The following is a 13,142-nucleotide window of genomic DNA, read 5'->3' on the forward strand; positions in this document are numbered from 1 at the left end:
CAGCCATTTCCAGGAAAGTAGGGCTTAATCGCATGTAACAGTTACTTGGGAAGATAAACACTGTAACTCTGAATGTCCCTGCCTCCTCCTCCTTTCCCCCATCTTTTACTGCTGAGAGTGACGCCATATGGTATGGGACATCACTTGGGTCAGCCTGGGTCAGCTGTGCTGGCTGTGTCCCCTCGCAACTTCTTGGGCACCTCCAGCCTCCTTGCTGGCAGGGCAGCGTGAGAAGCAGAAAAGTCCTTGGCTCTGTGTAAGCGCTGCTCAGCAACAACTAAAACATTAGTGTGTTATCAACACTGTTTTCACCACAAATCCACAACACACAGCACTGTTTGAGCAATGAAGAATATTATCTCTCTCCCAGCCAAAACCAGCACATGGTCTCTGTATATAGGCTTCTCACCTGAAAAGCATGAAAATTATTCTGGGTGGTATTTTTGAGCCCTTTTTAAAAATTGTGTATTGCAGGAGTTAGAAACTGCAAATATGACAGAGAATTGAGCCAGGAACCTGAAATGGATCTGCTAACATATTATTCTTAAAGTGAACATCCTAACTACCCTCAAAGGGTTTTGCATCACCCAAACCAGGTTTCATCAGAACTTAAATTAGAACAAAACATTTACTGGAACACAGCAAATTGAAAGGATTTGGCTACCCTGGCCAACTGCATCCCTGCATTACTTTTCTTTTCCAATCTTGCTCTCAGACCAGAAGCTTTCTCTGGGTGTTTGAATTGCAACAAACTCTTTGTTGCTTCCTCTAGATCGTTATGAAAAGTCTTGGGTGGTTTTACTCTGCTGGGCAGCTGAGCTCCACCACAACTGCTCTCTCACTCCCCCTCCTCAAAGAAAAAAGGAGAGAAAATATGATAGAAAGGGCTGAAGGGTTGAAATAAGGACAAGGAGATCACTCAACAATTACCATCACGGGCAAAACAGACTCATCATAGGGAGATTAATATAAGTTATTGCCTTTCACTATCAGACTAGAGCAGTGAGAAACTAAAAAGGAACTAAAAACACCTTTCCGCCATCCACCCTCTTCTATGTCCTCCCCCTGAGCAGCACAGGGGAAAAGGGAATGGGGGCTGTGGTCAGTCCCCAACGCTTCATCTCTGCCACCCCTTCATGGTCACTCTCTGCCCCTGCTCCACGCGGGGTCCCTCCCACGGGATGCCATCCTTCCCGAACTGAGCCTGCGGGGGCTGCCCACAGGCAGCAGCTCTTCATGCACTGCTCCCACACGGCTCCGTACCACGGGGTCCATCCCCCAGGAGCAAACTGCTCCAGCACGGGTCCCCCACAGGCGGCAGCTCCCCCCAGACCCCCTGCTCCTGCGTGGGCTCCTCTCCACGGGCTGCAGCTCCGGCCCGGGGCCTGCTCCTGCGGGGGCTCTCCATGGGCCGCAGCCTCCTCCAGGCCACATCCACCTGCTCCACCGGGGGCTCCTCCACGGGCTGCAGCGTGGAGATCTGCTCCGTGTGGGACCCATGGGCTGCAGGGGGACAGCCTGCTCCACCAGGGGCCTCTCCACAGGCCGCAGGGGAACTGCTGCTGCCTGCCTGGAGCACCTCCTGCCCTCCTGCTGCACTGACCTCGGCGGCTGCAGGGCTGCTTCTCACTCCTCTCTCCCAGCTGCTGTTGTGCAACAGTTTTTCCCTTTCCATTATCTGCTCTCCCAGAGGCGCAATGAGTGATGCTCATGGGCCCTGCTCTGGCCAGAGGCAGGTCCCTTCTGGAGCCTGCTGAAACTGTCTTTTATGTAACATGGGGCAGCTTCCGGGCTCTTCTCACCCCTGCAGTCTCCCTGCTGCTAAACCATTGCCATGTATACCCAATATACATCCTTAAGACCGAGCTCCTTGCTCTCTGGTCTCCTCAGCAATCTCTCAAGCCTCCAGTCTGCAACAGGTCTTCCACTTGTGTCCCTCCAGGCCACTCACCACCTGAAGGCTCCTCATGGAGCTCGTTGGCTCAAGAGCAGGAGATACTCCCCACCTAATCACAACCAGGACAAGGCAAACAGGCAGGTTCCTTCTGCCTGCCTGGCCACAGCACTTTGAAGTACAGACTACAGCGAAGTACAAAGAAAGAACGAAATAGATGCCACACATCATAGTTTACTAAATGAATCCAAAATAATCTGATGGTAGGCTTGTTTTATTTTACCATACTTAAGCATCAAAATCAGATGAAGCAATTCTAGTTAGCACAAATCTTACTATTAATTTACCAGTCACAGGGACACAGATTCAGCTTTTTCAGCAGAGGCAGTATTTTGCTGTCTGAAAGATGAAACTACAGATCTGATGATTATCCTTCTGTGCTTTAAAGAACAAGACATCCTCTGGTATTTACCCACGCAAAACTCAAGTTTAATGACAGTGCTGCAAAAAGTTCCACAGCACCATATTTCTTTTACTGGTATTTGCTAACAACAAAATTGAAATATTAATTTACTGTCCAAAACCCTCAAAATTTAACAAATCCTGGTTTTGTTTGTTTGTTTTAATTGCAATAACTAACAAATAGAGTTCCTTGTTGTCCACAGAACCAGTTATTTTGGAGAAAATCAGAAAGGTGACCCCGATCAGTTAAATATTTCAACATTTAGCTTAACTTCTACTATTTTATGGTAAGAAATTCTACTTTACTGCATACTTAAGCAAAAAAAATATATTTAGGCTTACAGACAGCCAAAACTTTCATTAGTTAAGTGTTCTGAACTATTTTCTGAAAAAAAAAATATATAGAAAACAAGTTTTCCAGGTCATTACTTAATTAAACCCTTCGTCTTCAGTCTATTGACTGTTGCAATTTAGATCGTATAATAGCCTTGAAATATACAGACCGGTTCTTTTGTTTTACATAGATTGTATTTATTACATTCAAACTTTTTAAAAATGGAAAATATATACCAAAAATTACGAACCTGTAAGAAATAAATGTTCCAGCAGAATCTGACGTGTGGTGTGTGCTTCCATTTTCATTTGATCCTCCTAATACAAAATAAAAAGAAAATGCCCTTGTTATAAGACAAATCATGGTAATAAATAATACAGCATCATAAGTATTGCACCTGATTTTACTGCACGTTAATTTTAGTTTATGATAAAACTTACTTAGCAAATTCTCAATTCTGCATCTTCAAATTCATACAGCTGGCAATAGAAACAACTAGCCACCACATTCGATTTGGAGCCTGAATATCCTGGAAATCTAAGATTTAATATTACTAGAAGTTTTCACTGAGACCCTTCGCATCTTATGAAACACAATTTAACTAGCATAAGAATGTGTAAGTTTGTCTATTTTGCGAAAAATTCAAGTTGACTGTATGACACCAGACTTTTCTTTCATAGCACATGTTCCAAGCTTCTCTGAAACTACCTAAATAACATGTCTGTAAAACATCTTGTTTTACATCCTGTGGGATAAAAACTTACATAGAACAGTGAAGCTGGGAGAAACCAAGAACAAGGAGTCCCTCCTCTCTATAATAACTACATCTATTGAAGGATTGTTAAAAGCCAGAAGGAATCTTCTATATTTCAAAGTAAATTTATTCATGTCCTGTTTTACACCATTTGTTCTTGCCTATCTTGTCAGGTAGCTTATCATCAGCTATATCAGCTGATATCAGCTATAAATGTATATATACATTTATAGATAGCATCGTACACCTTTATAGCCTCTGTTCTGCTTACTGAAACCAAGTTCTTTCAGAATTTTTCCTAAATGAGGCTTCCTAATCTCTGCTTTGTTTAAATCAATCCTTCTGAAACATGGAAAAGAAGGAACAGCAGATGTAAACAGCATATTAAAATTTTATTCAAGTTGAGTCTTTAGACATTGCTTTTCCCCTCTACCGAAAATACCTTGCCTAATACAATTTATAGTCATGCCACACCATGCTGTAGTTTCACAGCCTTCCTTAACCAACGCTCCTATATGTTTACTTTCCATTTTTAATTACAAAAATAAGTTGTGCTTGTGAGTACAATACTGTATTTCCTATTATTTCATGCTCTTTCTAGTCCTCTTTTCCTCAGAAAGGATCAGTCCTGCCTGAATATTCTATTTGTTTGCACTGGATCCCGCCTTTAATTTTTATTTCTACACAGATGTCCATCAGTGCAGTCTTCCGCTTTGCGTTAAGACAATGAATGAAAATATTCATTAGGTAAGATCAGTTCCACCATAAACTGTTTAAGAACTCCACTAAAAATAAATTCTTTCATCAAACAAGTGCCATCACTGTACAGTAGATTCTTTGCCAAAGAAGAATTAGACTGGCTATAGACAAATAAAAGTGTTGTAGCCGTTTTCATAGATCACCTAGGTTGGTAAAGACCTTCAAGATCAATCATCAAGTCCAACCATCAACCTGACCTACCGAGTCCCATCACTAAACCACATCCCTTAGTGCCACATCCACACATCTCTTAAATACCTCCAGGGATGGAGACTCTACCAATTCCCTGGACAGCCCCCTCCAATGCTTGACCACCTTCTCCACGAAGAAATTCTTCCTAAAATCATATATTAACCTCTGCTGGCACAACCCAATACTGTTTCCTTGTATCCCATCATTTGTTACTTCTTTTTTTTTTTTTTTTTTTTTTTTTTTGGTGAGTGACTTTGAAAATGTAAGTAAAATCCTATGTGCCAAGAAAATATGTCCTCCCAAGAATGTGTCCCCAGTGATATCTTAGATATTTCTGTATTATAGTGACAGGGCTGTGTGAAAGGTGGTTAGCTTTATTTATTTATTTATTTTTAATTTATAAAACAAACAAAAAACTCAGATTAATTGAGTCTAGATTTGTAATTAGTAATCTCAGATTGACCAATTCAGAAACATAACACCTGATATTTTAAAAGTATGAAATGTATGAAATGCCATTCCTCACTCCACCCCTCACTCATTTAGAATGAACAACTGTTGGCAAAAAACTTCTCTTACTATTGTTATAATAAACACTCTTCCACGTTGAGAAAAAAAGTTAATCTTTTGTGAGATTAGGTCCAGAAGAGGAACAGAGAAAAGAATGAGAAATGGAAACCTATGGATCCTAAAAGAATATTCATGTTTATTTCTACGACTTTGGCTGTACTTGCATGCTCCGTTATCCTGACTGCAGTTCTGGAGGTTTTAAAATTGAGAGCAGAAAGTCAAACTGAAAAGGAAAACTCATTCACAATGCTTAGTTCATATCCTGAAAAAGGTATTTTGGAACCCTTTTAAAGATTAGCAACGTGATCTTCTACCTTCGTGAAGCATGGCGTTTTTCATCTTTCTAATAAACTATTTGTCCTGCCCAAAGGGTCTACTGGGCTCTGTGAAGAAAACCAGAATTCTGGTGAAAAAAAGCTTCTTTTTCATCAGGATCCAACAATGAACATTTGGTGGGATCTGCTACATCCACCAAGATTAAAAGGACACCCCAGGAGTCAGCTTTCCCTCACAAACTACTCCGCTTGTACTATTCTTTGTCTGAAGCACTCTCCCAGAAGAAAACAACAATTTCCTTTCTTTAAACAACCACTGCAATTCTTCAGCATTCTTAATTGTACGCCCACTGTTAATAAATCTCATATTCAGACAAGTTACTGTTACTTTTTGAGAGCCACTTTGGCTGCTCCATCTTACCATTAGCAGCAGCTATCAAAGCTGGATAGGAGCAGGTACATTAAGCTCTCATAGAGAGGATTTAGTTGAGTGGGCTTTTTTGTTGCTGTTGTTGGTTTTTGTTTGTTGTTTCCCTGCTCTATCCCTTTTAAGACAGATAATATCTGCTAATAATATCCGGAACGATGATTTAGATGCCTGTTATTTAAAGTGATAAAAATGGCAACGCAAAGTGAAAAGTATTCATTTGACTTAAAAGAGGATTCCTTAGATTTCACCTACTGTTATCTGAAAGTCTTTCTAGCAAATCCTGGCAAGCTTTCACAGTCAACAATTTATGAGAGCAAACAGGACAGGTGCTTCACTAACTAATGACAATAAGCTGTGGGAATCCATGCCCTGGATCACCTCTCCTCAGGCAAGTTTCAGTTAGCCTTGCATTTGAAAGGTATGGTGAACACCCAGTGGAAAACAGAGATTACTTGTATAGTCAGTGATAATGATGCAAGTTTCTGATAAAATTAGGTTGTATACCAAAGGGTTATAAATGCAAGATTTATGATGCTGGTAACTGAATTTGTGATCTCCTTCAAAAATGCTAACTGATTTCACATCATACTAGTCTTTAGATCCTGAGACTCAAAAATGGGAAGAAGGACTCTGCTGAAGAAATAGAGGATGCTCCACCAACCCTGCCCTGCACCTCCTGAAAATGCTTCCAAACTTCAAATGCAATGGCTGGGGGAAAGAGAATAAAAAAAAAAAAAGGGTAAAATAAATCTCATCATACTTGCGGAGGCAAGAGAGGGGAAACAACCAGTACCATAACAAGCATTGGTAACAAAGTAAGTAAGGCTGAGGTATCCAGCTTTCAGCACTAGAGGAGTCACTGGTTTTAATACAATAGTAAAACAAGGCAGTCCCTTCAAGGGGACTGAAAGTCATCTGAATACCTTGCTGCTGAACTAACTGAGAAAGTCCCTTTCCTGGGAATGAACAATGCTTCTCCTGAAATAATTATTTTGCTGTGTTTTAGTTAAGTCTTCTATTGTGGATGGAGACTGAGGGCTAAAGGGAGCTGGGACTCCGGTGGGTGGGAGCTGGTACTTCCGGACACAGCTGGAATCTGTTTCCGGAGGATCTGCATAACTTGAAATCGATGCTTTTACAAAACAGTCAAAAAAGAATATTTCAAATGCAAGCTTCTTTGGATTTCAGAGATACAAGGAGAAGGATTTGTAAATTGTACGTTTATTAGGGTACTAGATTCACACAGAACGCACAGACTTGTCACCTGCAGCAACCTTTTTTTGTAAGAACACGTTTGAGACTATAGACATAGCATAAAATAGATGAACCCAGAATAAGGAGGAAGCCAAATACATTTTCTGAACATTATCTGAAAACCACATGTAGAAACTGTAACGAGGAGAAACCTAATTTAAATATACACACTGTTTATATATATATATATATATATATTTAAACAGATTGTTATGCTGGTAGTATAACCTCATCTCAGACAAAAGCTTTGTTAAGGTGCAAGGCACAGCTCCCAGTTAAGGCAATAAGAATAAACTGGATAGCATTGCAGAGCCCTTCATTTCAAGAGCAGGAAGATGCTCTGGGTACCTACCAGGCACAATGAACACCTTGAGTATGTGCTCAACAAGAGTGAAAAAGCATGTGAAGAACCATGGATGGATCAGAGATTGCTCAATCATCTCCTTCATTACCTCTCTGAAAACAGCTATTCATGCAAGATGCAAAAATTCAGCACACGACTCTTTATGGAAAAGAGCTGGGAAACATATCACAAACAGTGGTGGGTCTACTAAGACAAGAAGCTTGAGTGAAATCCCCTTTATCTATGGCTATATTCCTAACATTTATAAATAACTCTAAATTCTTGTCTTTTGAATGTATGTTTTGATACTGAAAAAATCTTCATATTTATCTGTATGTATGTACATGCATGTATACACATGCACGCATGACTACCTGTGGGTACACAACACATATGCATCTATTTATATAGTGATAAACTATTTACCAATCTTGTGTCAACTATGAAAGGGTTTTATAGCTGTCAGTTTCAGAATTGGTGATAAAAGCGTTCCTACTTAGGAAATCAAACTGTGCATTCCTCTGCTCACAAGTATCAAAATGGATATAGATCTCTTTGCTGACAAGTTTGCACTCTGCTTAATATTTTCTTTGTATTCTTATCAAAGTTTAAAGTCTTGTTTAAAAACAAAAATTATTTAACAATTGTGAAAATTCAAGTTCAGGCTGATATAAAACACCCAATCATTAACGCAGTGTTTTATGATTAAAGGCAAGGAAAATTTTAACACAAATACATGCTTGCACTCTAAGGTTGTCAGTTCTTACAACATGACTTCCAAATTCCATGCTATATTCATTTTCAGGATATTTAAAGCTTAATAATTTAATGATTTATCCAATTTTAATTTATACTTTCAAAACCACTTTGAACAATCTGAGGTGCCACTGGAGATCATAACAGTGGTCCTGGTTAAGTCAAATAATAATTATAGCGCTTTCACTTTAAAGATGAGATTATTTTTAATTATTGAGTGAAGTACTTGAGGTACCATACTTATATAATTACGCTACTCATTAAATGGTTATTGAAAGCTGAAATGTAATTTTAATGACAGCTACCTATTTTTCTTTGCACACTTTATAGATGACAGATCAGTCAGGAATTCTAGTTTGCTCAAAAATCCTTGCAGCTGCACTGGTTCTTTCAGGTGTAAAACAATTAAGCCATGCTTATTTTAAAACTTTAAAGATTTTTTTTCGTTAGATGATGTTTATATAATATGTAGAAACTAGTAAAAACAGAACAATAATGTATGGATATTTTTCTTCTTCACAACAGCATCAAAATTCTAGTCCTAATCTATATACATTTCAAACAATATCCCTGAAAAACTAGTGACAATACAAATATGGAAGAATGATTTTAGTCAAAATGCATTCCTCACATAATGCAAACAAAAAAAAAATTGCTTAACAGATTGCAGACCTTTATTGTGAGTATAAAGGGGTAATCAACATACAATAAGCATTTTACTATGCATTAAAACTATATATAATGCCACGAGACTCCTTTGCTTTTTGTAACACCAAGGTTCACAACTCTTCAAACATAAAATTCCTTCATACTATTTACTCCACAGATACATATTCATCAAACTGATCTGCATAAAATTTACTTTAATATGTAAGAATCTCTGACAATTGACACCACGGAGTTTTAGTCTCAGAAATGAGCACCTAAAGACTTACGATCTGTATTTTAATTCTTTATGTGCAATGTTTGAAATTCAACATATCTGTTCATTGTTCCAAAGGCCAGTATCGTGTTCAAATTAAGCTTTCCTTTTTTCAGAGTGAAAACCAAACAGAAGAGTAAATTTGTTTCATTAACAATATTAAAGCAAAGATTTCGGAGTTCACTGTATGGGGAAAAGGCAATAAAGTTTTGAAGAGGGAAAAACTGCTTTGTTCCTTCAATCCCCTAGTTGAAATTAATTATAGCAAATGTTTATGAAAACATCTGTTCCATACAGTTATAAATTCTTAATTTTAGCATGGGCGATTCCAGGCTCCTCTATTATTTTGAAAGAGAGCAGTCTGACAATTGAAAGGTTTACAAAGGAACAGACAATTTGCATTTCTACAGCACCAAATATGCAGTTTGGAAAGTCTTCGGGATCTCCGCAGCAAAGAAAAAAAAATAAAATACAAGACGACTAAGATGACTGAAGCTTTCTGGTTTGGGTCCACCGACAGACCGGAATGGCAGTGGGAGAAGACAAAATAAAAATAAAAGGAAAACTAATCCCAAAACATAAGGCAAATTAAGATTTAACTACATAAACTAGACCTTTAAAAAGTAAAACATAGCGAAGTTATTGATTTCTCTGCTATGTATTTTGATAGATTTCCTAGCAATAAAGGAGCAATGCACAAGGCATTGCTTTATCATGTCAACAGAGGGTGCTGGAGAGTTTAAGATGACTCGGTCGCTGCTCCAGCTCTGAAGCTCAATCGTTTGTACAATAAGCCTTACACAACAAACGATCTTTCGGACTTTTTACATAACACCCCTGCAACTACAGTGTTAAATTCAATTTGCACCAAATAAGCTTTTAAAATGATTAAATGGAGCAAGCTCGAAGCAGTGTACAGAAACTGAAAATACTGCCTTCAGCTAAAGAATTAAGTGCACTGCACTTCTGATATTTATAAAATAATTATTAGGCTGGAAAGTTGAAGAACATTTCAGTCTGAGCAAGTTGTTGAAGTTTTCTGAAATAAATATGACGCAACTTTTTGGTGAGCAACATTTCAGGTACAAACCTGACTCTATCCCTTCCTTCAAATGCATTTAGCACCAGATACGTACTTTCAATGCACATGTTGCCTGGTACAGATTTCTTTGTAGCATTTCAGTTCCAACTACCGTGCCCTAAAATATCATATTTTGCCAGGAATTAAACAAAAAATGATAGTTAGCAGGCTGCGCAGATAATTCACTGTTAGACTCTACCATTAGAAGTAAAAGGTCTTACACAGGGTGAAACACTTCACTTGTTTATGCTTCAATATTAATATGAGAAAAATATACAAAGCATTAATGGTGTTTTTTTCCCCTCTAAGCTTATGCAAGTTAGGAGAGGAACACAAATGTAGAACACAATAGAGTACCCGCACATATGCTAATTTTGCAATAGTGAAAGCTGGTGACATTTGAAAGTAAGCAAGCAACGCTGACACAAAGGTGCAAAATCAAAGCCTGTTTTAGCCCTACAGAAAGGCGGCAGAACAGTCGAACAATATGATAGGCAGACACATTGGTCTGCAGTTAGGAACAAAAACTTCTGGAGATAATAAGAGTACCTTGTATTGCATGTTGCTCGAACCCAGTCAAATCCAGTGTCTTTTGGATTGCTGATTTATGACAATCAAGTGGCATCTTCTACGATCTTTGCATAAGAAATCACAATTGCATATGTGTATACGCATATATGAGTAAACTCTGCGTATTCTCCAGGCAAAATCTGTTTGAAATAATTTTATCTATGCACTTCAGTTTAAATTAAGGCACACAAAAATAAGAGAGTTTCCATTTCAAGTGAAACTGATTCCAAGTGTTCACGAATCTTAATACCAACTCTGTCATTAGGTTAGCCCGCACATCCACATGCCACTTTTCCACATGCAAATGTATGTGTGAAAAAGTGTGGATGGGAAAACATATATATAAGTCTAGGTGACTGATTTCAAAATTAGAATGTAGCATCAGTGTTTAAGATATATAGCCCCCTGCAGATGAATTTAAAATAAGATTTAATAATATATATATTCAAAACACTTATTTTTTATATTTTATTTCCTGATTAAGCTTCTGTGTTTACTAAAACAGGCTGAACTATATGTTTGACTGTACAATATTGTACTTTAAATCCAATAAAATACATAGAATAAGGAATTTTACTCTAGTACCACTGAACTAATGCATAGAAATGCTTGAGAAGAATTCTCAGGTGATTGCTATGTACTAATACCTTAAATAATTTACATCTGGAGGTGCTTTAATATAATGCGTTTGAGCATGATGGGATGGCCAAATTTATCTGTGGTGATATTAGTGATAAAAACTCTTCAGAAAAAGCATGTAACACAGAAAAATAGCTTACTTCCCATTCTGTAGAAACCATATAATACTAGCTTATATAAGCAAATGCAACTTCCACTGAAGTCGGTAAGCATATATATAGTCCAGTAATGCCTGTTTTGAATTTGTTATCAGCAGCAATAAGACTGGTAAAAGAAAAAAAATAATCCACAGGATAAGGTAAAAATGTGCTTCTTTTTTTTCAGTCTTTGTTTTCCCTAATGCACCTATGTTTTTTCCAAGTGTGTATTAGGCCTAATTCTGTTCATATGCTCAGTACTACAGTTTGTATCCGCTACTTAACATTGCTGATCATTTACATTATGTAACTTGAACAGCATCCTAGGTCATCATCGAATGTGACTCAGACTCCAGAATAATATATGAACATTTTAATGTAGTCTAGTCAAAGTGGATACTCTATACCTAATAAATAATATACTCTCTAACTTCAATAAATTCTTCAAGAGCATATGCTGGTAAAAAAAAAAAAATAAAAAAAAGGCAAATCAGCAAATCTAGCAAAACATAGAATTGAGTAATACATATAACTAGGGATGAGTACCACAATTAGACTTTGCACGGAAAGAAAAATCTTAGAAGTAGCCTGGAATCATCGCTAGGAACTTGTTTTCCATGATATAGAAATGCCGAGTGACTTATCACTTGCTTCCAGAAGAATTTAGCTAATTTTAACTTATAAACAGCCTAAAAAGGCATTTGAGCTATAAATTGCAATAATCTAAAGATGGCAAGAGGCAATAAACATAAGTTAATGACTCAGCATCCTCCTGAGATAGCACTGGTCATACAGCTTTGCTTAATCTTAGACATGCACAATCAGTGTAAAAAGGTGGTCTCCAGAGACCATTTACACTGAGAATAAGAAAAACGTACCACCTCTTTATATGTTTGAAGGCTACTATTGTCCTTTAATTTACTTCAGTTACATCCTATTTTTAACCACATTTGTATCTTATAGATAAATGCAATCCTTCTGTTTAGGATAATAAATTATATGTAAGCATGGTTTGATTTTCATATTCAAAAGCAGTAACGCATATTCCATTGAGTCTAGGAAAAAAATTGAGCCAAAAAAGATTGAGTAGAAGTTTTCTAACACTGCTGTTTTGCCAAGATTAAATGATAGTATAAGACAAACGAGAAGGGATTAAGTGCTCTTTTATTGAAACAGAATTGCCCTTTCAACACGAAGCTAGCTTTTCAGCTGAAAAGAACAGGTTTATCAGGACAAAGGCCAGCAGCCAGCCAGGAAGCCGCGTGGTAGTGACATGCAGCATCACCTCCTGCAGTGTGTTAGGTGGTCTCATGATAAACAGGACCAGAGGTTAAAACAGTGCAGTAGCACTTTTCTGGTTGCTTTCTTTGCTCTTTCTTATTAAAGGAAGCTACCATCGCAGGCTGGTGACTGGCAGCGCTATTGATGGATGCCAAAGGATTCTCCCGAAAGCAGGAAGTACTTTCTTGGACATGATTCCAAAGGGTAAATATATTTATAAACACCATAAAAAAATATCATACCGCTTCCCTCTGCCCAGCACATACATACAAAGGGGTATAGCATGAAATCAGAGCACCCACTTGGCTACTGTGCTGCCACACGTGTAACCAGTTACTTGCTCGCCTTCAGCGGAATAGCAGGCAGCGTTTATGGCTAGGAAGCAACCAGAAACAATAAAAGCAGCAGCAGCACTGCTGCAAATGGAAAACCTGGAAATTCAGGCACATGAGGAACTAAAAGCCAGTGGGGCTGCCTGGCATCCCGTGG

General features: G+C 38.1%; 1 protein-coding gene across 6 annotated transcripts in view; it reads right to left on the reverse strand.

The window, feature by feature from the left end:
• Positions 1-13,142, reverse strand: part of TBC1D5 (TBC1 domain family member 5) — a 320,762-nt gene that overhangs the window by 160,045 nt on the left and 147,575 nt on the right. For all 6 annotated transcript variants that reach the window (XM_080583485.1, XM_080583486.1, XM_080583487.1 and 3 more), the window contains one exon: positions 2,941-3,007. In XM_080583485.1, coding sequence (XP_080439611.1) covers positions 2,941-3,007 — 67 coding nt within the window. The remainder of the gene's footprint in view (positions 1-2,940; positions 3,008-13,142) is intronic.

Source organism: Anser brachyrhynchus (assembly GCF_964034855.1).
Source record: "Anser brachyrhynchus genome assembly, chromosome: 2".
Lineage (NCBI taxonomy): Eukaryota > Metazoa > Chordata > Aves > Anseriformes > Anatidae > Anser > Anser brachyrhynchus.